Raw genomic sequence first — 24,954 nt, 5'->3', positions numbered from 1 at the left:
TTTCTCTCTTCTCTCTCTCCGCCCAGCAAGTACTCCAGCAGAAACTGCAGAAAAGAGTTTATCAGAATACAGTATGCTTGGGCCAGCAGGTGGTGTGGTGGTTAAAGCACTGGACTCCCACATGGCCAACCATGGTTTGAGACCCGGATGTGGCAGCTTCCTTTCTCACTCTCCCTCTCTCCTCTTTTTGGTGAGTGTACATCCCGTAGAGCAAATTTTTTAAAAATAATAATAATGATAAACAAATTAAATAATTCTTTTATAAACGAATACAACATGTTTGAAATCATGATGTCGAAGGTTATACGATTATTGGTGACGATCCTTAGAGATGAGAAAGTCAAGGAGCTGAGGGCCTCGGGTGCTGGGTGTTCGATAAATGGACAGGGAAGTCCCCAGGCGCAGTGGGGACTGCAACGTGACCAGGTGGGCAGGAGGGTTAGCAAGTGACAGCGACACTCGGGGGGGTCTGTGGTACTGCCGGGCAACGCGAACTGCAGAGACAGATTGGTTTCTGGAGGAGAAAGGGGTAGGAATGATCTGGATCTGGCCTGGCACCAAGGAGGACACCTGCCTTACTGCCTGCTGGCAGGTGATTACAGCATATGGGCTCCCCGGGCCCAGCAGATGGTGTAACAGTTACGTCCCTTGACTCTCACATGGCCGACTATGGTTCGAGTCCCAAGCCAGGAGCCTCAAAATCACTCTGGACACGCACACATGTGTGCCCAAGATCCTGGGAGAAGAATGGAGGAGAAGGGATTGTGGCATGGCCATCCCGCCCAGGGGGCGATTTCAAACTTTCCCTCTCACTGTCTTTCCGTCTCTACCTCTCCAGTGAGCGCATGCATCCTGACGCAGAAAAACAAAAAAAAATAATAATAATAAGGGCTTCCCTATGAGTGTGTAAGAGAGAAACTAGAATCCTTGGGGACAGGCTGGCTTTTTTTTGTTTAACTTTACTTGTTTATTTCTTTCTCCCAAGAGAGACAGAGAAAGGGACAAGAATACAGGTGCCCTCGATGGGGCCCTCGCACTGGCATCCACCGCCTGTCTCTGGCAGCCCGGATCACAGGCACGGGTATGCACATGCCCAGAGACCCTGGACACGAACCCAGGACCCTTCCCTGGAGAACCAGGTGTGTTGCCACCATGCCAACCCCAGGCTGACAGGCTGTCATCAGGGCAAGAAGATACAGAAACGGACTTTGCAAGGGAATTTGCTAAGGGATGGGCCGTGGGTTTACGAGCCATGGTAGGAGTGTTTGCAAGGCCAGAGAAGGCAGGGGAGGGAGGGCGTCTCACTGAAGGATGAAGAGGGCAGGGCGGAGGTGAGAGTCTGGCTAACCGTGGACTGGACGGCTGGAAGGCTGAGTCTTCTAGAGATAAGAATGCGATAGCCTGGCATTTTAGACATCTGGGGATTAATCCTGATAGTGCATTAGAGAGTGGCGGGTGATCAGGTTGAGGTACGCAATTTAGTTAGAAAATCTGGGCAGGACTGGCCGGTGGCATGGTGGTGAAGGCGCTGCTCTCCTGCATGGCTGACTATGGTTTGAGTCCTGGACCTGGTGGCTTGCTTTCTCACTTCCCCTCTCTGTCTCTCTCTCTCTCTCTGGTCAAATTAAAAAATAATAAATAAAATTAAACAAATAATGATTTTTAAAAAAGAAAAGAAAGCCTAGACAACGAGGCAACCACTCATTCCTAAAATGGGCGGGGAGGGGGTTGATCAATAAAATAGAAGACCAAAATAAGCACTGGGACCAGCAGTTGGTGTAATGGCTATGTCACTGGACTCCCACGTAGTCGACCGCGGTTCAAGTCCCGGACCCAGTGGCTTAAACTCACACCAGGTGCGTGTGCGTGCGTGCCCAAGATCCCAAGAGGAGAATGGAGAAGGGATTGCGGCATGGCCATCCCCCGCTAGGGGTGATTTCTCGCTTTCTGTCTCTCTGTCTCTCTCTGTCTGACGAGCGCACACGCCCTGTTGCAAAAATCTCTCCAAAAAAATAAATAAATAAGTAAGTACTTGAAGATTTTTCAGAGAGTAGAGCTGATCTATTACAACCAAAACAAGTGTGCCCTTTCACGACACAGCTCGTATCTCAGGATCAACCGACACGGCACATACGCTCTGCAGTATAACCGCAATTGCTGGCTGTTGGCGTGGTCACGTGACGGTGAACAACTAAGTCGCTTTATTTTCTATATCATTAGCCAGACGAAGTCCTCCCTCAAGCCCGGAGTGGTGAGACAGGGTTGAAATAGCCTTATCTCAGACACGTATTTCGACTACAGAATTCAAGATGCAACAACAAAAAAATAAAGACTCAATAAACATACACGCCGAAAACTCAGAGATTCATTTGGTGAAAATAAATGGGAAAAGGAAGCAAGAAGTTAGATATGAGTGTGGGGAAATTAAATGAACGAGTTCGTGCAAAACTACTCGATTGCCAGTGCGATCCAAGGATGGGTTCCATTGTGCCAATTCACGGCAGCCTTACTGCTTCTGCGTCTGAGATAAACAGCAAGAGCCGCGGCAGCAAATACAGAATATTTCAGCAGCGAGGTCGGTAGAGGAGTGAGTGAGTTTGAAAATATTGACAGTCGTCAGGAGATAAATGGGGCAGCTCTCAGGAGGCCAGGCCAGCTAGCGTATTTCGTATTTCGTAAGAAGAACTCTATTGACAGATAAAAATCTCTTAGTAACCAGCAGCAAATCGTTTCTGAGCAATTTTCATCCAAAGGGCTTTCAGGGTATGTGTTACAAAGAGAAAAGATAAAAGGAGAACCGTAGCTGCTCAAGGTATTTACATAAATGTGAAGGACTTCTGTCATGATGCGGGTCGTTGATTTACGGGCATTCGTGTCTTGAACCTACAAGATCTCAGAGTTCATCCGCTCTCGGGACGTGGTCTGGGCTGCTTTCAGGGGCACCGTGAGTGCCGTCTTGGCCAGCCTTGCTCACATCCGTTCCTGAGAGACACTCGCTGCTCGTCGATGCTCACAGGCTCCTGATGACAGATGCAGGTGCCGCATGTCCCAGAAGATATCCGTGACGGTCACGCGGTGACCAGAGGAACGCTGCACACCGGACACTTTGTACACAGACACGTGCACGGATGTTTCTGTGCGTGTACATAATTTATGCATGCGTGCATACACTCATGTGAACAGACACATGTTGCATGCTCTCTGCATGCAATTTTAGGTCCAAGTGGGTGAAGGTCAGAGGCTGTTAAAAGCTTGGGCTGAGGAGAGGAGCGCTCTTCTAGAATCTAAACTGCATCCTTGGGCCAGCAGGTGGCACAGAGGCTCAGGCAGCTCAATTCCATGTGGCTAACTGAGTGGTTCAAGCCCCGGACCCAAACCACAGCAGGCATGTGTGCACGCGTGCCCAAAATCCAGAGAGAAAAATGGAGGAGAAGGGATTGAGGTGTGGTCATCCCCCCGGGGGTCATTTCTTGCTTTCCCTCTCTATCTCACCACCTTTCTCTAGTGAGGGCATACTCTAAAAGCAAACTTAAAAAATAAATGGGGTATGGGACCAGTAGTTAGCGTAATGGCTATGTCGCTGAATTCCCACGTAGTCGACCACGGTTCGAGTCCCGGTCCCGGTGTCTTAAACTCATACCAGGTGCGTGTGCATGCGTGCCCAAGATCCCGAGAGGAGAATGGAGGAGAAGAGACTGTGGTGTGGCCATCCCCCCTGGGGAGTGATTTCTCGCTTTCTGTCTCTCTGTCTCTCTCTGTCTGGCAAGCACACGTGCCCTATAGCATAAATAAATAAATAAATAAAGCCTCTCCACGCAGCCTCAGACCCCCAGGGCAGGAGAGGGCCGTCAGGAGGAGGCCACCACTGAGATGCAGCAGGTGTCCCAGCACTCTCGGGGGAGGAGGGGAGCTGAGAGACTCTGCTTAACCCACCAGATGCCAGACGCCAGGAAGACTGAGGCTGTGGGAACCTCATGCTCTCCACCTTTGCCAGGGTTAAATGTGGCCTTCTCTGCTCATCCCGAGAACAATGAATTGATTCTTGCTTTTGTTTTTGTTTTTTTTTTAATTGCCACAGGGCGTGTGCACTAACCACAGAGAGGCAGAGAAAGAGAGAGAGGGAGAGGAAGGAAGAACCCTCAACAGGGATGGCCACGTCCCAGTCCCTCCCCAGTTTCTTCCTTCCGTCAGGACTTTGGGGGTGCACAGGTGCCTGTTGCAGTTTTCAAGCCACCAGGGCTGGGATTTGAGGATCCGGCTCCTTCACCATGAGGCCTTGGGCCCAGCCTGATCCTTTCCTAAGGTGAATATTTCTTTCCTTTTCTTTTTTTAGGTTTTTGTTTATTTTTGTTTTTGCTAGAGAGAGAAAGAGAGAGGGAAAGTGAGAAATCACCTCCCAGAAGGATGGCCTTGCCACACTCCCTTCTCATGGATTTGGGGCACACACGCATGCATGCCCAATGTGATTTTCAAGTCACCAGGTCCAGTACTCGACCTACGGCCTGCCATGTGTGAGCCTAGCACCTTAATCACCAGGCCAGTGGGTATACCGGCCCTCTCAGGTGAATATTTCAGTGGCCAGAAACTGGCTCCTTATTTACACTATCAGAACGAGCTCTTGGACTAAAGTTGAAATCCCCAAAGCCCTCCAGGGTGCTGTGCTTTCCGAGCTGTGGGTCTCTCTCAGGGGAGAGCAGTTCTACCACTGCAGGGCAGCCTGGCTCCAGCATTTGGCCACCAGGGCCTGGGAGCAAGTCAAATCACCATGCTGCCTCAGGCCAGCGCGGTCGTCAGACGGTAGCCGGGAAGACATGGCTCATTCTCTGGGCAGGTTCCACGAGAGTCCGTGGAATTTACATCTTTCACAAGGCTGCGTAGTTCCGTAGCTGGAACACACTGGCACAAGGTGTGTCCACACAGGGGCTGAGCTCACACCTGGCCTGGGCTTTCTGAGGTCCACTACCGTCCAGGGCAACACGACATACACGGAGGCTGCAGGAAACAAGAAAGCAAGGTGTGCACGCCACGCCCGCCTGCACATGTGCTTCGACTCCGAGGAAGGAGGCAAAGGCAGATGGATAGGGGCTGGGGTCAAGCCTTCAGGAGTAGGGTTCACACGAAGGTCTGGATTTTTGGGGGGGTGGCCCTAAATCTCCAGACACTGCTCTTTGGGGGGTGGGGGTGTGTGCGATGAGGAAGACAGCCCAGAGGGGGACTTCCACAAAGAGCTGCTGGTTTGCAGGACAACTGAAGGGACCTATGTCAGGAGCAAGAAGATGTAGGCGGGGCTAAGAAGTGGAGCCCAGCGGGGCTAGATAACATGTAGGGATGTGCAGAAGCAGGCACCCAGGAGCCCTTGAAGGTGGCTTAATTGGTGATCACAGAATGGGACCACGATTGTCATCAGACGAATGCTTTCTGCCCCAGGAGAGCAAGAAGGACGAGAATGTTCTGATGGAGCCTATCCTTGCTCCAACACTCAGCAGGGGCTACTGTTCGCCTATGGGTGCATCTGGAGCAGGTGACTTGCTGCAGTTCTCTCACAGTGACTCTGAGCACGTTGTTCTCCGTGATGTGGAGAGAAGGGGCACTGTGGTGGGGATGCATACAAAGACTCAGAGCATCTAGAGGAAGAAGACAGAGATGAGGTCAAGGACACAGAGAGTGGAGCTGAGATGTGGGTCATGCCCCTTCACGAGAGAACGGAGTAGAAGAAGATGAAGAATAACCACACCCACAGGGGCACCTGATGCAGTGGACTGGGAGATGCCTCCCTGGGACAACCCAGCGTTAACACAAAGGACAAGAGAATACTACAGGTAGCTCATGGAAGACCATTTTTCCATGGATCAAGTGGAAATGAAGGGATAGGGCAGACTCTGATTTAAAATTTGTCACTAGATGCAGCTTAATTGTCATTTGCCACTCACTGACAGGATTTTGATATGAGTCTGCAAGCAACTGAAGTACTATAATCTCTGTCTTCAGATCTCTCTGCTAATATTAATCAGTATTTGTAGCTGTTCCCCAGTGCTAGCATCACTGCTTCAGCTCCAGGCCATCCAGCATTAGATTCTCCTAAGGAACACACAACCTAGATCCTTCTCATGCACAGTTCATAATAGAGTTCACACTCTCTGAGAATCTAATGCCACTGCTCATCCGACAGGAGGCCGAGCTTGGGCAGTAATGAGAGCAATGGGGAGTGGCTGCAAATACTGATGAAGTTTCACTTGTTGGCCTACTGCTCACCTCCTGCTGTGCAGCCAGGTTCCCATTAGGCGACTGACCAGTACTGTTGCCTGGGGGTCGGGGACCCCTGGAGTAGTGAACTCCCTCAGTATTGCTGAGTGCTGTTCATGGGAATTTGGAGTAGAACTGGGTAGTAGCAAAGACTTTCTATTGCACAGCCCTAGGTAGACTAGGAGTTGAGGTATGCCCTTTGTTTTCCTTTCCCCAGGTTCCGTGTACCAGGGCAGTATAGTTACCATGTCTTCTATTTTGTGTTCTTATGCTTTGCCTTCAGGTGTTCAGCTGACCTGGAGGGGCTGCCCTTCCCAAGGTTGGCCAGTTCCTAGAGACAGTGAGCAGCACCCTGGGAACTCACCGTTAGAATGCAAACTGAGCAGTTTAGAACTCACCCCCAACCATCTCCTTCCTGAGCCTCTCACACTCAGGCCACTATCCAACTGCCCTGTTCAGTGGGGGACACCCCTACACCCCAGAGCCCACCTAAATTAGTCAACACAGACAATCAGAAACTGCCTATCCTGCTCACCCTTTCCTCCTCCAGAAACCACAACTAAGGCTCCAGTTTCGTTTTTCTTCTCTCCCTCCACTTCCAGACCAACTGGGTGCTTCCCCATGTGCCCCCCTACCCCCACCTCCACCCCGTGGTGCCGCATCCCCTCCTCTTGGAATCCACGAGTACAACCAACTGCATCTTCAATGGCAACTGTCTTCCAGATATGTTGTCCTCATCAAACTTAAGTAATACTAGAACCTCCATTAAAAGAGGCAGAGTCAGGACCAGCAGTTAGTATAATGGCTATGTCGCTGGACTCCCCTGTAGGCAACCACCGTTTGAGTCCTGGACCTGGTGGCTTAAACTCACACCAGACACATGTGCGCACGTGCCCAAGATCCCGAGAGGAGAATGGAGGAGAAGGGATTGTGGTGTGGCCATCCCCCCTAGGGGGTGATTTCTCTCTGTCTCTCTGTCTCTCTCTTTCTGGTGAGCACATGTGCCCTATAGCAAAAATCTTTCCAAAAAAAAAAAGAAAGACAGTTGCCTGACTTTCTTATGATCTACCAATTCTACTTCCAAATATATACACAAAGGAAATACTTACGCTTGTTCACTAAATTAAAAATGTAAGTATGTTAACAGAATTACAACTGGTAATAGACCTAAAACACATACCATTGATCGAAAAAAAATCACCTATCCACATAAAGGAATATTATTAACCAACGAGATGAATGAACTTTGACTACACGACAGCATAAATGATTCTCACAAATAACATTCAGAAAAGAAACTAGATAGAAACACAGACTAAATAATTTTGAGCACTGAAAGTTAAAAATTTGGCCAAGTAATGTGTGGTGTTAGAAGTCAACAGTGGTTGGGGCCAGATGGCAGCACAGCAGTGAAATGTGACACTTGGCCAGGCTAACCCAGATGAGAAGGTCTGGGTTCGAGTCCAGAGACCTGCCTAAGTATGCCAGGCCCATGCATGCCCATGACCCAGGGCTGGCTGAGACTGGGGGTGAATGTGGCATCAAGACCCTGTTGATGTGTTGTCTCCCTGTCTCTCTATCTCTCACTCTTTCTTACAGAAAAAATAAGCAAACTTAAAAAATGAACAAACAGGACTAGCAGGTGGCATAATGGGTGTGTGGTTGGACTCCCACTTGTCAATTGCGGTTTGAGTCCCAGACCCGGCGGCGGCTTAAAACCCACACTGGGTGCGTGTGTATGCATGCCCAAAGTCCTGAGAAGAGAATGGAGGAGAAGGAACTGCAGCATGGCTATTGCCCTAGGGGCTGATTTATCACTTTCTATATCCCTGTCTCTCTGGTAAGTGCACGTGCCCTATAGCAAAAATCTCTCTTGAGACCAGCAGTTAGCGTAATGGCTATGTTGCTGGACTCCCATGTAGTCGACTGCGGTTCGAGTCCCGGACCCGGTGGCTTAAACTCACACCTGGCACGTGTGCATGCGTGCCCAAGATCCCGAGAAGAGAATGGAGAAGAAGGGATTGCGGCGTGGCCATCCCCCCTGGGGGGTGATTTCCTGCTTTCTGTGTCTCTGTCTCTCTCTGTCTGTCTGGAGAGCGCACGTGCCCTATAGCAAAAACCTCTCCAAAAAAAAAAAAAAAAATTAAAAAAAAAACTCTCTTAAAAAAAAAAAAAGAAAGAAAGTTTTCAATAGTGACTAGTGACTGTCTTAAAGGACAGGGATGGGGACAGGCATAAGGAGAGGTACAGCAAGAGGCCAAGAGAGGGGCTTCGGGCTGCCGGGAAGGTTTTCTGCCTGCTTCTATAGGTATATATATATTTGTGATTTGTGTACTTTTCTGAACGCATTTTATAAAAAGATTTAAAGGTTTACAAAAAAAAAAAAGAAAGAAAGAAAGAAAGAAAGAAAGAAAAAGACATAGGGACCAAACTGAAAGCGTCTCTACCTGATTTAAGATGAGTTTCTGTGAACGCCAGAAAGAATAAGGTCAGCAGCATACAGGAGCACATCAAATATATAAAAATCAGAGACTTCATCATAAACCAGGGCAAAAATTATACCTCTGGAGATGCGTAAGGCACTAACTCACTATTCTAAAACTGGTAAAATAAAGAAAACTAAGCATTACTTTGCTTTTCCTATACAAATGGCATTTTAGGGTAATCAAATAGTTAATAAGGAGAACATTTTTCTTAGTTGAAGAGTTCCAGATAATCGATGCAAAAGGAACAATAGAATCTGACATCGCCATTGTCCAAGCCTAATGAAATGAGAGGCTGTACCCGCCGGCAGGTGAGAAGCACACGCATCACCTAGTGACGGCCGCTGATCAGGTGCCTGGCTCTGCGCCAGTCAGAGGAAATGGGATGAAAGAACACATCAAGTGAATCCCAAAGATGTGATCAGCCAGGTCGGCCTGTGGAGAATACAGGACAAATCATCTGATACCCTTTAAAAAAACAAAGAAAGAAAGAAAGAAAAGAAAAGAAGTCGGAAAAGGCAAGGAGGTGGGGGGGTGGGCTGACTGCTACAGACTGAAATAGGAATAGATCGATCGAATCAATAAACTTATGAAAGTCTTGATGCAAACAAAGCAATTATGAAACAGCATGCTTCGATAATCCAGAATATTTAACACCGAATGCATATTCACTACTAACAAGTAGTCATTGGTCAAGTATGACGTTTTGTTCGTTTGTTTTTTGAGAGGTTTTTGCTATAGGGCGCGTGTGCTCGCCAGAAAGACAGAGAGAGACAGAGAGATAGGAAGCGAGAAATCACCCCCCAGGGGGATGACCACACCACAATCCCATCTCCTCCATTCTCCTCTCAGGATCTTGGGCACGCATGCACACGCGCCCGGTGTTGAGTTTTAAGCCACCAGGTCCAGGACTCGAACCATGGTTGACTACGTGGGAGTTTAGCAACATAGCCATTACGCTAACTGCTGGTCCTGGTCAAGTATTATGTTTTTTAAAAGGCATTATCTGTTAGAGATATTATGGATGTTATTTAAGGATTAAATGACATAACGCCTAATTTTTGCTTCCAAAAACTCCAGCAAAATACGGAGGCGTTTAAGTATATGAAACAAGATCAGCCAACGGTTGATAACCGCTACTCTGCGATGGGCACAGTGCCCCCTTCTGAGCTGTCTAAAATGTCACACCTAAACACTCACCCCATCCTTCGCTTTCACCAGGAGATCGTAGGTGGACGGATCCCCTTCCCTGTCGATATCTCGAGTCACACAGATTCGCCCGTCATGGGGGTCAATGCGGAAGGCTTGTGGCGCCTCGTGGCTCTGGAATCCATCGTAAAGCGAATACTCGACTAGGCCATAGAGTCCTGCGTCTGCATCCGAGGCTGTGACCTGTGAACAGGAGTCGGTGGGTGAGGATGGAAATGCCAGTATTGCTTATCAGTCGGTCACGAATTAGTACAATGATTGCGCAACCAGGTAATCCCATGGTGACTCACGAACACAGGCTTTGGTGTTCACTCTCTCCTCTCTTACCTCCTCTGACAGTTTGCCCACCACACTCCTCTCTCTGTGAGTTCTTGTCCGACCCCTTCGCCCACACAGACTTTCAGGTGATCTGAGTCTGAGATCCTTGGGGCTCTGCCCCGGGTTCCTTTCACTGTACCCAAGTGATCTCATCCAACCTTAAGAGTTTAAAAACACCCATGCGGCTAAGGGCTGGACAATGAGCCTGTGATTCCCTCTCACACCCAGGGCTTCAAGGGATGGGCCCAATGCCACCTTCCAACCTTTGAGAAGAGCAAGAGAAAGACGATGGAGGCAGTAAATGACCCAACGACACGAAACCCAATCCCAATGGCCCAGCCACTCTGGAGTACCAAGTGGAGTCTCCCAGCCAGCTTTGCTCTGGGAGTAACGCCCCAGTCTGACCCGCACCATCCTGCACACTGAACGCTGTACAATGTGCCCGCAGGTGAGGAGAGACCCAGCCCCTGCTCTGCATGCCAGACCGCACGCCCAGAGGAAGGGGTGCCTTTATCCCTCCCCACCACAGCTGGAACGATGCAGCATTTAATTATTTGTAGTAACGTGGGAGTACATGGTGAGAAACACAGCAGGCTCTCCAGAACGCAAAAAATGCTTGGGTTCACACGTTTAATGTCATTCCTTCGATTTACAGCCCAGTTAATAATCACAGCAAACATCTACAAGCACTTATAATGAGAGAAGCACTTTAAGGGAAGATGAATGAAGGGTGGGAGGGGGAAGGAGAGAGAGGGGAAAAAGGAAAGAGAGAAAGACAAAGGAAGAGTGAGAGGGACAGAGAGAAAGAGAGAATGGAGGAGAGAAAACGTGAAAGAAGAGAAGAGAAAGAAAGAGAGAAAGGCAGGAAGAAAGAGAGAAGGAACGAATTGTATTCTATAGAACAGTCATTCTTCTAAAACCTAAACACACGATTCCCTCTTACGACCTATAAGGCAGTAATATCCGTTTTACAGATCAGAAAAGCCAGGCCCACAGAGTCCATGTAACTTGCCAAAGATCACACGGCGAGCAAATGCCAAAGCTGGGGTTCGTGGACAGGCAGCTGACGACAAAGGGCATTTTCTTAGTGGCTATGCTGCATACGCCCCCCAAGTTTGAGCCTTGCCATTTCATCCTGAACCCACCAGAAAAACGACCCCCACTCTCTGCCCCTCCTCCAATGCAGAACGCGCTGGATCCCCTCTAACTTTGCCCCCACACCTCCTGACCTCAGGTGCGCACGGCCTCCTCCCTGCAGCACCACTAACACGGGGCCGGCAGCGGGTCGGGTCGGGCAGGGGAGGCGCCTGTGCTCCAGCCTCAGCTGGGCCTTCTATTCCACCATCAAAGTCAAACAAGGTTCCAGAAAGCAGAAAATTAAAGTGATAGATGGCACTTTCAAGTAAAAAAGAGTTAGGTGGATCAATTCAGAGAGTCCCACCTCCAATTAACAGACATTGCAGAAAACAAAACAAAGAAAACAAAAGGAGGAGCCAATAGTTCTCTGGTTCCGTAGGCCTCATCTGGTGCAGCCCCCAGAACCACTGTGACAGGGGAGGGGAGAGATGGAAGACGCATTCTTGCCTTTGCCTTCCTTGTGCCAGAATTTAAGTTCAGTTCCCTGGACAGAACTAGCTAAGTTATGCAGCCCCGACTTAGCTGCAAGGGAGGCTGGGAAATACAGACGGCCACAAGATGCCTGTGGAATTTGAGGCATCTCTGTCACAAGTGCCATTTAGCCCATAACAGACAAAGACAAGCGTATTCTCTACGCAGCCTCTACTCTATCATGAAATTCCAGCAACTGTAAGTTATTCCCCACAAAGCCTCCCAATGCCACCTACTACACAGACTTAGTTTTGGAGAGTAACTTGGGCAGAAATATGTATATTTCTGTAAGGCTTCTTGCAGGATGCCAAACATAAACGATTCTATCAGTTCTATTACTATTATTCCTATTACATGTTTTTAAAGAGTTATTTTATTTCACCATTTATTTTAATTTGACCAGAGAGGAACAGAGAGAACAAGAGAGAGAAAGAGAAAGTGAGAGAGCAAGCCGCCACGTCTGGGACTCAAACTGTGGTCCGCCATGTGGGAGTCCAGCACCCTTAACCACCATGCCAACTGCCAGCCCCGTATTATTCCTATTACATTTATTTAACTCTGGATTCTGGAATATAGGATCCACTTGCCATCGATACAGTACACACGCAGCAACTACACCGCTGGTACAGAGCTTCCGAATTGCAACCCCAGCCTATTAACACCTGGGACAGCCTGATCTCTTAAACCTGCCTCTTTGTCCCATTCTGTCGTTAGCAGGAATTGGAATGTGACTTCTGAGGTTCTTCTTTGTGTATCATTGGATCTCAGACAGGGATCAATTTGACCCCAAAGGGATATTTGGCAATGTCTGGAGACATTTTGGGTTATCACAGCCAGGGACGGGGTTCTCCTGGCATCCAGTAGTTCGATGCCGGAGGTGTGGCTAAGCACCCTGCAGTTCACAGACCAATCACAACAAAGCACCGCATGGCTCGGCATGCTGGTGCGCGTTCCCACGGTACTTACACCCACGAACCCGATGAAACGTTTACCGGTTAGCAATATTGCGTTCCCCCTTTCATGGTCTATTATTGTGAATCAATGATGAAACCTCTTTAGTTTATTTTTGCCCTCATCTACCTCATATTCCAGGGCAAAATCATTCATCCTGTGCAACCAGCTAACATATTTGTGAGTTATTCTTCTCATCAGATGGGCTGAACAGGAAACCCACAAATTCCCCACCACAAAGAATGACAACTCCAGACACGGTTGGCCTCTTCTATTCTGACAGCTGTTATTAATAGAGTGCCCTCGCGTTCCCAAAGACACCAAATTTATCTTCTAAAACCATATGCTATTCTCAGCAACACTGACTTGATTGAAAGACAAATACAATAAACTTTAAATTCTAAAATTCACGGTCGGTCTTTATTAGCAAACATTAACAAGCGATTTGACTAATATGAAACAACTTTCCTATTTCCGCGTTCGAGGCCTTTTTGAATCTGGGATAAGTGAACTCATCTCAAGTTATGCTAGCAATTCAGGGTCTGAGTTTCCAATCATAAAATAAGAACGGTATTTCTCCCTGTTCTTACTCAGCTGCCTAGAAATACTGAGTATTCCCCCAAAATCACGCTCTGCCTACTAACCTTGGGTTACCAATGTCTAGAATTAACATGGCACCCTGCTGCGGTTCATATTTTCCAATACGCACTGATTGATGGGAAAATGTAGGCAGTCTCAATCATAGACATTGGAAATGTTGGGTTATGGGGAAAGTCATGACCTATTTTTCTATGCTTCCCGATGCAAAAATGTGTCATGACTTTCTTGAAAACCCGACAGTTATGTCAAAACTTCAGAAAGAAGTCTTGAGTAGTCAGTAATCTGATGGGCTCTTTCTTCAAAGACAGCTGCTTAAATTAAAGTAACAAATACCTGATCAAACCCTGTGAGCCCAATCCTCCGGTGTGAGCTGGGTATCCAGAAAAGACACTCCACCTCCTCCTCCTCGTCTCAACCTTGAGGTACCTGTTCTAGACCAACATGGAGCTGATCATGTTTACTTCAAACTTATTCTGACTCAAAACTGTCCTCCCTGAGTCTGATCTTCCACGAATTTAACGGAGGCTGTAGAAATGCAAAATATCAATATGCTATAGTGATTCCATTATTAGCTTTCTGAAAGATAATTCTGATTTATATCACCCTGATTCCATTATTAGCTTTCTGAAATACAAAGAATTGTTATCGCTTCCCTCATAATAACGCCTGGGTGAGGATTCCTCCCTGTGGATGTGTCACGGAGACAGAACATGTGTCTATGTTCTGTTTTTTGGATCTTCTCCCAGTGGAATGGATCCACCAATACTTACATTCCTCTTAGCAGAACAGCGCCCTCTACCTGAGAAGGTCTCTCTAACACCTGGGCAGCCTTAGGACAAGCCACACGCCCAGTCGTTCACTCAGCTGGACCCAGTACAAAAGCCACAGGGTGACATGTTGTTGACAATATTATCCTTTGGCTAATCCTATGCAATTACATCACTTAATTCGGTAAAGTTTTTAGAAAAATCACAAAACTGAGCAATCCAATGACAAAGTTCCAGGGAAATGCCAGCACTTTCGAAGAAATCTAAAATTAGCCAGGCCTGGCGGCATGTAGTCCTAATTCCAGCTACTGAGGAGGCTGAGAAAGGAGGATTGCAAGTTCAAGCCCAGTCTAGGAAGGATGTCTCTAAAAAACAAACCAACAGCACATAGCATACGCACAAACATGATAAATGTCCCTAAGACGTCAGACTTTCTCTAAGAAGGGTGGCAAGCACCCAGCTCACCAAGTGACAGTCCGAGGAGGGCAAGGATTCTCTGCATTCAGGGAAAGCAGTGTTATGGCAGGAAGCACAGGGTGTGGGATCCACAGTTAGCATAATGGCTATGTCACTGGACCCTTTGCGAGCTCACACACCCTATAGCAAAAACCTTTAAAAAAAAAAAAAAAAAGAAAAGAAAAAAGAAAGCCCAGGGTATAATTGACGGACCACACCCATTTTCCAGAAAAAAAGACAAGACGACAAATACCGTGCTGGGACTCAGACGTAAGAGAACGCTGGCTATTAAGAGACGCAAGCATTGTGAACTGGGAGTGCGGGCCAGTTCTGAACTTCATTTCTTGTTTTATTATGAAGACAGTAAAATCTGGAGGTGGATGTTCGCTAGTTTGATTATAGTGGGTCTTTTTATGAGGGGATAAAATAATCAATAAAATTCACCTTTTGGGGAAATTTGCAAAAACAAACAAAAAATTAAATGACCTAATTTTTTTTTCTCTTTAACTTCTAAAATATCTATCATGAGCACATAACAATTTAATATTTTATTATTTTTGTTAAGGGAGAGAGTGTTGCCATTGGGCACATGCGCTCGCTGGGGAGACAGAGAGGAAGACAGAAAGTGAGAAATCACCCCCAGGAGGTGGCCACTCCCTTCTCCATTCTCCTCTCGGGATTTCGGACACCCACACACATGCGTCCAGACTGATTTTAAGCCACTGGGTCCAGGACTTGAACTATAGTCAACTACATGGGAGTCCAGCAATGTAACCATCCTGCCACCTGCTAGTCCCTATTAACAATTTATTGAAGAAACGATCTTATTAACACAATAGCGGCATGAAGTTCATACATTAAAATTTTAAATAGAAAACAAGAAACAGAAATTACAAAATAGGGGTCAGCAGGTGGTGTGGTGGTTAAAGGTGCTGGATGCCCACATGGTTGACTGTGGTTTGAGTCCCAGATCTGGCTGCTTACTCTCTCACTTTTCCTCTCTCTCTCTGGTCTAATCAAAAATAATAATAATAATAAAATTAAAAACTTAAATTAAAAACTCTTAAAATTACAAAACAACCTTGTCATATTTTATATGGTAATATATTTGTATATTTTACCCTTGAAGGTAAAATAACTTCTACCTTCGAAGCACTTGGCCAAGCACTGAGGCTGCATCTGAAACAGTTCTATGATACTCCCAGGAAACCTGGAAACCGCATCAGCGACCACCAGGCCCGAATGCCATTCTCTGAATGCAGTTTGGCAAATTCACCAACAACATGTGTCTTCTCACGTCTAAAAATCAGTGCTCGGTCCTTCCTTCCCGACCCACTCGGCCGCCGTTCACACGGCCAGTCACCACCTCCCATGGGACACGTCCTGCCCCAAACCCCGCACTCCTTGCCCTCCTCTTCCTCACTGGCCTCCCCCAAGGCCCCGGTCCTGACTCCATGCTCCTTGGTCTCTGAACACTGGGGCACCCCAGAGCTGCGTCTCAGGATGGCTGCTCTTTTCAGCCCACACTCCCTGCAGGAGTTGAGTGGTAGTCCCCAAAGGAATGTCCATATCTGACTCCCTGGAACTGTGACGAGGACCACACAGGACAGAGAGGCGGTGACCTTCTGTGACGAAAGACGTGGTGAAGGACTGAGAGGAAAAGCTTCTCCTGGACTGCCCAGGTGGACCCTGAATCCCGCGACAAGCGTCCTTCCGAGAGAGAGCCAGAGGGAGAGCTGGCCACGGAGGACAAGACTGCAGTGACACGGCCACACGTTGGGAACACCAGCAGCCGTCAGAACCCATTCCAAGAAAGAGCCAGAGGGAGAACTGGCCACGGAGGACAAGACTGCAGTGACACAGCCACACATCGGGGACACCAGCAGCCGTCAGAACCTGGGGGAGGCACAGGACAGACTTCTCTAGGACTCGCCCAGGGCCTGGCTTCAATGGTGCAGGCAGTAGGAGCACCGCTGCGTGACCCCAGACGCCACGTGGGAAGGCTCCAGGTTCGTATCCTGGGTTTACCTGATCCTGGTTGTCTGGAGGGCTGGAGGGGTGGCGGGGGGATCACAGTGTGAAGACACTGTCTCTTTGTCTCTGTCTCTGTGGGGAAATAAGGAAAATTTTAAAACAACAAAAATAGCAGACGAGGAAAGAACTCCCCAAGAGACCAAAGCCATGCTGAATTTTGGACAGCTAGTCCCCAGACTGTGAGCAACACTAATTTCTGCTGTTCAAGCCACCAATGTATGCTAATTTGTCACAGCTCTGGGAAACCCATCTGCCTCTAAGTGACCTGACCAGGCCCCTCACACAAAACCAGCCTCAGTGCTTGTGACTCCAGTTCTGCCTCTAAGTGACCTGATCAGGCCCCTCACACGAAACCAGCCTCAGTGCTCGCGACTCCAGTTCTGTCTGTCTGAGCTCATCTCGGGCACAGTCTGACTGCCCCAGCCTCTCCTAAGTGACTAACAGGCGTTTCAGGCGGATCGTGCTCAGAGGGAACCCTGAGCACCTCCACGGCTCCACCCCAAAGTCTGCCATCCTCAGTGCCACCACCTCAGTGACTGCACCACCATTCCCCTTCCACTACGGTGGCCAGAAAGGCGCTATTAAATGACCCCCAACTCCATCACTCTCCTGCTCGGCATCCTCCCAGGGATTCCCATCACACTGATAAACTCCAGCTCTTTCATCGGACCTCTGGCTACTTCTTCAGTCTCATTCTCCACCCTACTGGGCACGCTGGTCTTCTGATGGTCCCCAAGTCCACCAGCTTGTCCTCACTTCAGGGTCCCCACTTGCCTCTCTCTCTGTCTGCCAGGCTTCCCTCTAGACTTCAGTATAACCTGTTCCTTCATTTCTCTAACCTCTGTGTAGACGCCTGATCACACGGGTCTCTCCTGATCTCTCCTGCCGAGAGGGAGACCTCGCCTCTGCCAGGGTCTTTCTTTGACCCTGCTTCGCTTTCCTTCAGAGCACTTATCTCCACGATTGCTGCATGCTGGATCTCTATTTCTTTATCATGCTATGTCTTCCTCAGCGGAATTCAAGCTCCAGGGAAAGCAGCCTGCTCCCCCCACTCCCCTCCACCTCTCCACCACCCCAGCACTGGTCCTGGCTCACAGTGCTGGGGCCGTGAATGAATGAACCTAGGCTGGTGCACAGGATGCACGCATGTTTAAGACACAACCTTCATGACTACGCTCTGTATTTGACTTTCATAGGAACACATAAGAACTGTAACAGATGCTTCATAACACTCATCAAATGTTGAAGAATCCCTATTGACAAATATGTTTTTTATTCTTTTTTTCTTTATTTATTTAGAGAGGTTTTTGCTATAGGGTGCGTGTGCTCGCCAGAAAGACAGAGAGAGAGAGACAGAGACAGAAAGCGAGAAATCACCCCCCAGGGGGGATGGTCACGCCGCAATCCCTTCTCCTCCATTCTCCTCTCAGGATCTTGGACATGCACGCACACGTGCCCGGCGTGAGTTTAAGCCACCGGGTCCGGGACTCGAACTGTGGTGAACTACATGGGAGTTCAGCAACATGGTCATTATGCTAACTGCTGATCTCCATTTTTTTATTCCTAAAAACAATTAGCCAAGCTATATAATCATAGAATAAAACTCATGAAGGTTTCTCAAAATCACCAAAATGCTATAAAAATGCTAGTCAAAAGAAGAAGACAAAAAGAAGCTATCTCTTTTTTATTTTTTAAGAGAGATTTTTGCTGGAGAGACACAGAGAGAGAGAGAGAGAGAGACAGAGAGAAAGTGAGAAATCACACCCCAGAGGTGATGGCCACACTGCAATCCCTTCTCCATTCTCTTCTCCAGACTTTGGCACACACATGCACTTGGTGTGAGTTCAAGCTACCGGGTCTGGGACTCAAACCATGATCTACTACATGGCAGTCCAGCGACGTAATCATTACGCCATCTGCTGGTCCCCGTGTGTGGAAATATTAAGAGACTGGACATAGGGGCCAGCAGGTGTGTGGTGATTAAGGGTGCTGGACTCCCACATGACCGACCACAGTTTGAGTGCAAGACCTGGTGGCTTGCTTTCTCACTTTCTCTCTCTCTCTCTCTCTCTGGTCAAACTGGAAAATAATAATAATAATAAATAAAGTTAAAACAAAAATAATTAAAATTTTTAAAAAGAGAAACTGGAAATAGAACTTGGCTTTAGTTTTATCTTTAAAAATGTATTTTCAGAGAACTTGATACAAATATTAGAAAAATGGGCTAAATTGATATCCTCAAGTTACATAGCCCCTCCAAAAAAAAAAAAAAAAAGGAAAAACATGTGTAATAAAAACATTTAATTAAGGCAATAAGCCTTAATTAAAGAATGATTTAAGAAATTACAAATTTTGGGAACCAGCAGTTGGCGTAATGGCTATGTCGCTGGACTCCCACGTAGTCGACTGCGGTTCGCGTCCTGGACCCGGTGGCTTTAAAACTCACGTGTGCGTGCGTGCCCAAGATCCCGAGAGGAGAATGGAGGAGAAGGGATTGCGGCGTGACCATCCCCCCTGGGGGGTGATTTCTCGCTTTCTGTCTCTATGTCTCTCTCTGTCTGTCTGGTGAGTGCACGCGCCCTATAGTGAAAACCTCTCCAAAAAAAAAGAAATTACAAATTTTACTACTTAATTATTGCCCTGTCTCCCAACTAGCCAAGAAAAGCAATCTAAGAAAATGTTGTGAGAAGAGCCTAGTAGAACTGGGGGTAGGGCGTACCTTTCCTCAGAAGTGTGACGAGGTAAACAATTAAAGCAGTGTGGTCTAAAAAAAGAACTGGCAGACAGATCAATAGAACAAAAAAGCAAGACCTGAATGGGAGCCTGGCCAAACTCGATTTTTCTGTACATTACAAAGGAAACCACTGAGGAATGTGGGTTTATCCACATAAATGGCTAAAGAAAATTGGCAAAGTATATGTGAAAAAAATCAAGTTTGACAATAACCTCACACCAAAATAAATTCTACACATTTATGTTAGGTATAAATAATAAAATCATTTAATGCACAAAGACTATATAGGGGACTATTTGGCTGGTCTTTCTACTGGCAAGAAATTTCAAAGCAAAGACGAATTTTTAAGCTAAAACAGATGGACAAAAATCACAAAAGAAAAAGTCAATACAATGCCTACAGAAACATTTAAAACTCTATTGTGTCAAAAAATATCATACTCAAAAATATTTATAGGCAAATGAGCTATTATATTTGCAGCAAATATGTATTAAGAGTAAATGTCCTTAATACAGAAAGAGACTTTATTTTTTTAATAATTATTTATTTAATTTTATTTATTCATTCCTTTATTATTTTTATTATTATTTTTGATTTGACCAGAGAGAGACAGAGGGTGAGAGAGAGAGAGAGAAGTGAGAAAGCAAGCCACCAGATTCAGGACTCGAACTCTGGTCGGCCATGTGGGAGTGTCCAGCACCTTAACCACCACGCCACCTGCTGGTCCCCTAGAAAGAGACTTTAAAAATAAAAATATTACTAATTGCCCAACACACACACAAAAAGCCAGACTGAACAAACAGTTCACTGAAAAATAAACTTAACATACTCAAATTCACTAATATTCAAATGAAAAATGAAAAAAGAAAATATTTTTGTCTACTCAATTGGCAACCATTAAAATACTATATTAAGTGGAAAAAAAAACCTGTATTAAATATGCATTCACTTTGATAACCTATTTGGAAAGTAACTTTTTTTTTTTTTGGAAAGGTTTTTGCTACAGGGCACGTGTGCTCACCAGAAAGACAGAGAGAGACAGAGAGACAGAAAGTGAGAAATCATCCCCGGGGGGATGGACACGCCGCAATCCCTTCTCCTCCATTCTCCTCTCAGGATCTTGGGTATGCACGCACATGTGCCCAGCGTGAGTTTAAGCCACCAGGTCCAGGACTTGAACCGCGGTCGACTACATGGGAGTTCAGCAACATAGCCATTACACTAACTGCTGGTCTCGGAAAGTAACATTTTTCTTCTTTTTTTTAGGTTTTTGCAATAGGGTGCATGCAGTAGCCAGAGAGAGATAGAGACAGAGAGAAGGAAACTGAGAAATCGCTCCCCAGGGAGGATGGCCACCCTGCAATCTCTTTTCCATTTTCCTCCTGATATTCTGGGCATGAACACACACATGTTAGTGTGATTTTCAGGCCACCAGGTCCGGGACTTGAACCGTGACCAGTGATATGGGAATCCAGCACCTTAACTACTACCTTAACCACCTGCTGACCCCTGGAAAGTAACTTTGCTTTTAACCATACAATAAACATTCCCCCAAACCTAAAAACATTCCTCTCCTTCCACTCAGTATAGGTCTTACAATAAGAGTTGTTACGTAAATTACAGTTCATCTTTAAGGTAAAATTCAATACAGTCATGAAATATTTTTTTAAGATTTATTGGGGCCTGCAGATAGCATAGTGGTTACATAGTTGGACTCCCCCATGGCCCACTGTGTTTCAAGTGCTGGACCCAGTGGATTGAAACTCATCCCAGGTCCCAGGGATGAGTGTGCATGCCCAAGATCCCAGTAGGAAAATTGAGGAGGAGGGACTGCAGCATAGCCATCCACCCTCGGGGATGATTTCTCACCTTCCCTCTGTTTCTCTCTCTCCCCAGCGGGTGCACATGCCCTAAGGCAAAAACCTCTTTTTAAAAATTGTGTATTTAATATTATTTGTATTATTATTATTATTTTAATTTGCTCAAGGGCACATGTGCTCACCAGAGAGAGACAGAGAGAGGGGGAAAGTGAGAAAGCAAGTTGCCAGGTCCAGGACTCAAACCATAGTCAGCCATGTGGGAGTCCAGTGCCTTAACCACCACACCACTTGCTGGCCCCTCTATGAATTTTTTTTTTTTTCTAACTGCCAAGGGCATATGCACTGGCAGGTAGATGAAGAGACAGGGGAGAGGGGGGATCAGTCCCCAGTGAGGTGTGGTCACACCACAATCCTTCCTCCCTCATTTCTCTGTCCTGTGAGGATTCAGGTCATTCCCCTACACAGGCCTGGAATGTTTTTCAAGCCTCTGGAGTTCGGATTCAAACTGCTTTCAGCCATGACGGATCTGGCTGTCTTAACCGTTAGACCACAGGGCTGGCCTGAGAATTATATCTTTAAAGAAACAATAAAATGTCCACAATATTGTCTTTAGTAAGAAAATGAACACCACAGAAATTATATATAAAAACCTCATTTATGCAAAAAAAGGGATAATGGGTAGAATAAAAATGAAAAGAAAAGAAATCCAATCTTAAGTGCTTTAATATGGCAAATAATAGATTATGTCTTTATTCCATTCATTTTTATCCAAATTTTCACAACTGAAGTAATTTTATGAAAACGGGATCAGGAAAAAGAAGCTTAGCATCAAAATACTAAACCTAAAGAGAAGAAGCCACGGGCCTTCAGGACAAGGTTCCACATGGCTACTGTGAACTAGATTTTTAAGGGAATGAAGATTTTCTGCTAATAATTCAGCCTCCAACAAACGAGCTAGCGGTAGGGAGCCCCCCTCTGCACCCCCAGCCTTCTCTCTCTGTCTCTCAGTTCCTGTCTCTCCCTGCTTCTGTCTTCCCTTTTTTTTTTATTTTTTTGGTAATATTTCCTTTTTACCCTTTTTCTAAAAAAAAAAAAATAATACAAAAAAAATTTTAAAAAAAAGAAACAAAAAAAAGAGAAAAAAAAAAATACTAAACCTAAAATAAATCGTATTTGATGGGCCCAGCGGGTGACGTAGTGGTTAATGTGCTGCACTCCCATGTGGCCGAGCACAGTTCGAGTCCTGAACCCAAAGGCTTGAAATTCACGCCAGGCACATGTGCGTGCATTCCCAAAACCCTGCGAGGAGAATAAAGGAGAAGGGATGGTGGCGTGGCCATTCCTCCTGGGGGGTGATTTCTCACTTCCTCTCTCTCTGTCTCTCCGGCAAACATACATGCTCTATAGTGAGTCTCTTTCTCTCGAAAAAACAAGAAAAAGGTGTTGGTTAGGTTTTTTTTTTTTGGGGGGGGGAGAGGTTTTTGCTATAGGGCGCGTGCGCTCGCCAGACAGACAGAGAGAGACAGAGAGATAGAAAGCAGGAAATCACCCCCCAGGGGGGATGGCCATGCTGCAATCCCTTCTCCTCCATTCTCCTCTCGGGATCTTGGGCACGCACGCACACGCGCCCGGAGTGAGTTTAAGCCACCAGGTCCGGGACTCGAACCACGGTCGACTACATGGGAGTCCAGCGACATAGCCATTATGCTAACTGCTGGTCCCTAAAAAAAAAAGGAAATGTGTTGGTTAGGTATTTGCCATCTGTCTAGTCAGCTATTACGAGTGCGTCTTCAGTTTCTCATTCTCGAAAACCCAACACCGTGAAATGAGCAGGAACCACAGAGCGGACAGCAGTGCTGATTTTTAAACCAGGCTGGCACAGTTTCCATCTGTTCCCCTCTTAATTCTGTGGTCCTGGAGAGAGAGACAGAGAGAAAGAGACCAGTGGCTTTCTGGCAGGGTCTCACCAGGTTGGGATCTTGCTGCCCACACTCCCTAGGACCAGAGACACCCACCACCATGCCCAGCCTGCTGGGCCGGGAACCGAGCACAGAGCCCCTCCCACATGGCCTCCGCCTCTGAGTAGCAGCATCTTAGCGGGGGCACCCCCAGTCTGAGCTTACACACGTGCCATGACGGCCAGAGAGTAGATCCTTCCAGCTCTGCAGCTCTGCAGCCTCTGTTCCAACTACCCAATCGCACGTTTTAGAACGATGATGCTATTTATGAATACCAAATTCGAATTTCATATAATGTTCAGTTGTAAAATATCATTTCTGTCCTTTCTCAACTATGTGAAAATGTGAAGAGAATTCTCAGCTTACAGAGGGTACAAAAGAAGACAGCAGACTGGATCTGGCCCGTGTACCGCAGTGCACAACGCAGGGTCTGAAGCATGAGAACACGCCTTTATGAGACGTGTTCTTAAGCATGACAACAGGGACCAACAGGTGGTGTGGTGACTAAGGCACGGGACTCCCATATGACCAACCATGGTTCTAGTCCTGGACACAGCGGCTTGAAAGTCACGCCAGACATGTGTGTGTGTGTGTCCAAACTCCTGGGCAGAGAAGAGATTGTGTTGTGGTCATCCCTCAGGTGGTGATTTCTCTCTCTCTCTCTCTCTTTCTCTCTCTCTCTGTCTCTCTCCAATAAGTGTATGTGCTTCTTGGCCAAGAAAACAGAAATCTGAAAAAACAAACAAACAAACAAACAAAAGAAAAAAAAACAAAGAAAGAGGAAAAAGAAAAACAGAGTCAGCACTTCCAGCCCAAGAAGATGATTCTGAGGTGACGAAGCCCAGTAGGCGTCGGGCTCAACTGAGCTGCTGTATTGGAGCTGGTCTTCCAGGCAAGTCCAGCCGCCACTTGTTGCTGCATGCCTGCAGGGCATAGAAAACCTAAATTTAGGAGGCCGGCAGGTGGCGTGGTGGTTAAGGCACTGGACTCCCACATGGTCAACTACAGTTCGAGTCCCAGACCCAGCAGCTTGAAGGTCACACTGAGTGCATGTTTCTGCATGCTCAAAATCCCAGGAGGAGAATGGAGGGGAAGGGATTGTAGTGTGGCCATCCTGCCAGGGTTGGGGGAGATTTCTTCTCACTTTCCCTTTGTCTGTTTCTGGGCCTTATGGCAAAAATCTGGGGGAAAAAAAGAAGATAAGTTTACTGAAAGGCATAAAGGGGGAAGAAGAAAGATAACCTCACCCGTTTGATTGCAGGCCCCAGCCAGAACGCTTCCACCGAGCTGCATTTTTACTCCATGACTTTTCTATTTTATAAAAGTTTCATTTTAATCATGTTTGTCATTGGAAAAACTAACACTGAAAACATTATGTAATACATGATCCAATTCCTCCTTTGTGAAGAGCTTTCTAAATCTTAAATTTAACCCCACCCTTCCTTCCACACACATACAAATCAAACAAAACCCAAAACCAGAAACCCTCTAAGGTACTCTGCCAGAAGGAATTAAAGGAAGTTAAAGTTAGAAGAACAGAGTCACCCCACCCTCGCTGCACCCCGCAAGGCCACGTGGCAGTTCTCTTTCCAAAGCTGTGACAGTTTTACAGGGTTCAGATCTTCTGTACAGGGAAGACATTCACCTACAGAGAACGAGTAATTGGGGCCACATGGTGGCACAACTGGACCCACACGAGAAAGGTCCTAAGTTCACATCCCAGGACCTCTCTGAGCACGCTGAGCACACGTGCACCCCATGAGCTGGACAGCT

General features: G+C 46.8%; 1 protein-coding gene across 1 annotated transcript in view; it reads right to left on the bottom strand.

Moving 5' to 3' along the window:
- The window catches only part of DCHS2 (dachsous cadherin-related 2), a 298,657-nt gene that overhangs the window by 146,497 nt on the left and 127,206 nt on the right, over window positions 1–24,954 (bottom strand). Inside the window, 1 exon segment of the mRNA XM_027769135.1 lies at window positions 9,927–10,118. Coding sequence (XP_027624936.1) covers window positions 9,927–10,118 — 192 coding nt within the window.

This window comes from Tupaia chinensis, unplaced genomic scaffold, assembly GCF_000334495.1.
Source record: "Tupaia chinensis unplaced genomic scaffold, TupChi_1.0 Scaffold148680_1, whole genome shotgun sequence".
Lineage (NCBI taxonomy): Eukaryota > Metazoa > Chordata > Mammalia > Scandentia > Tupaiidae > Tupaia > Tupaia belangeri.
This window is presented reverse-complemented; position numbering and strand designations above follow the sequence as displayed.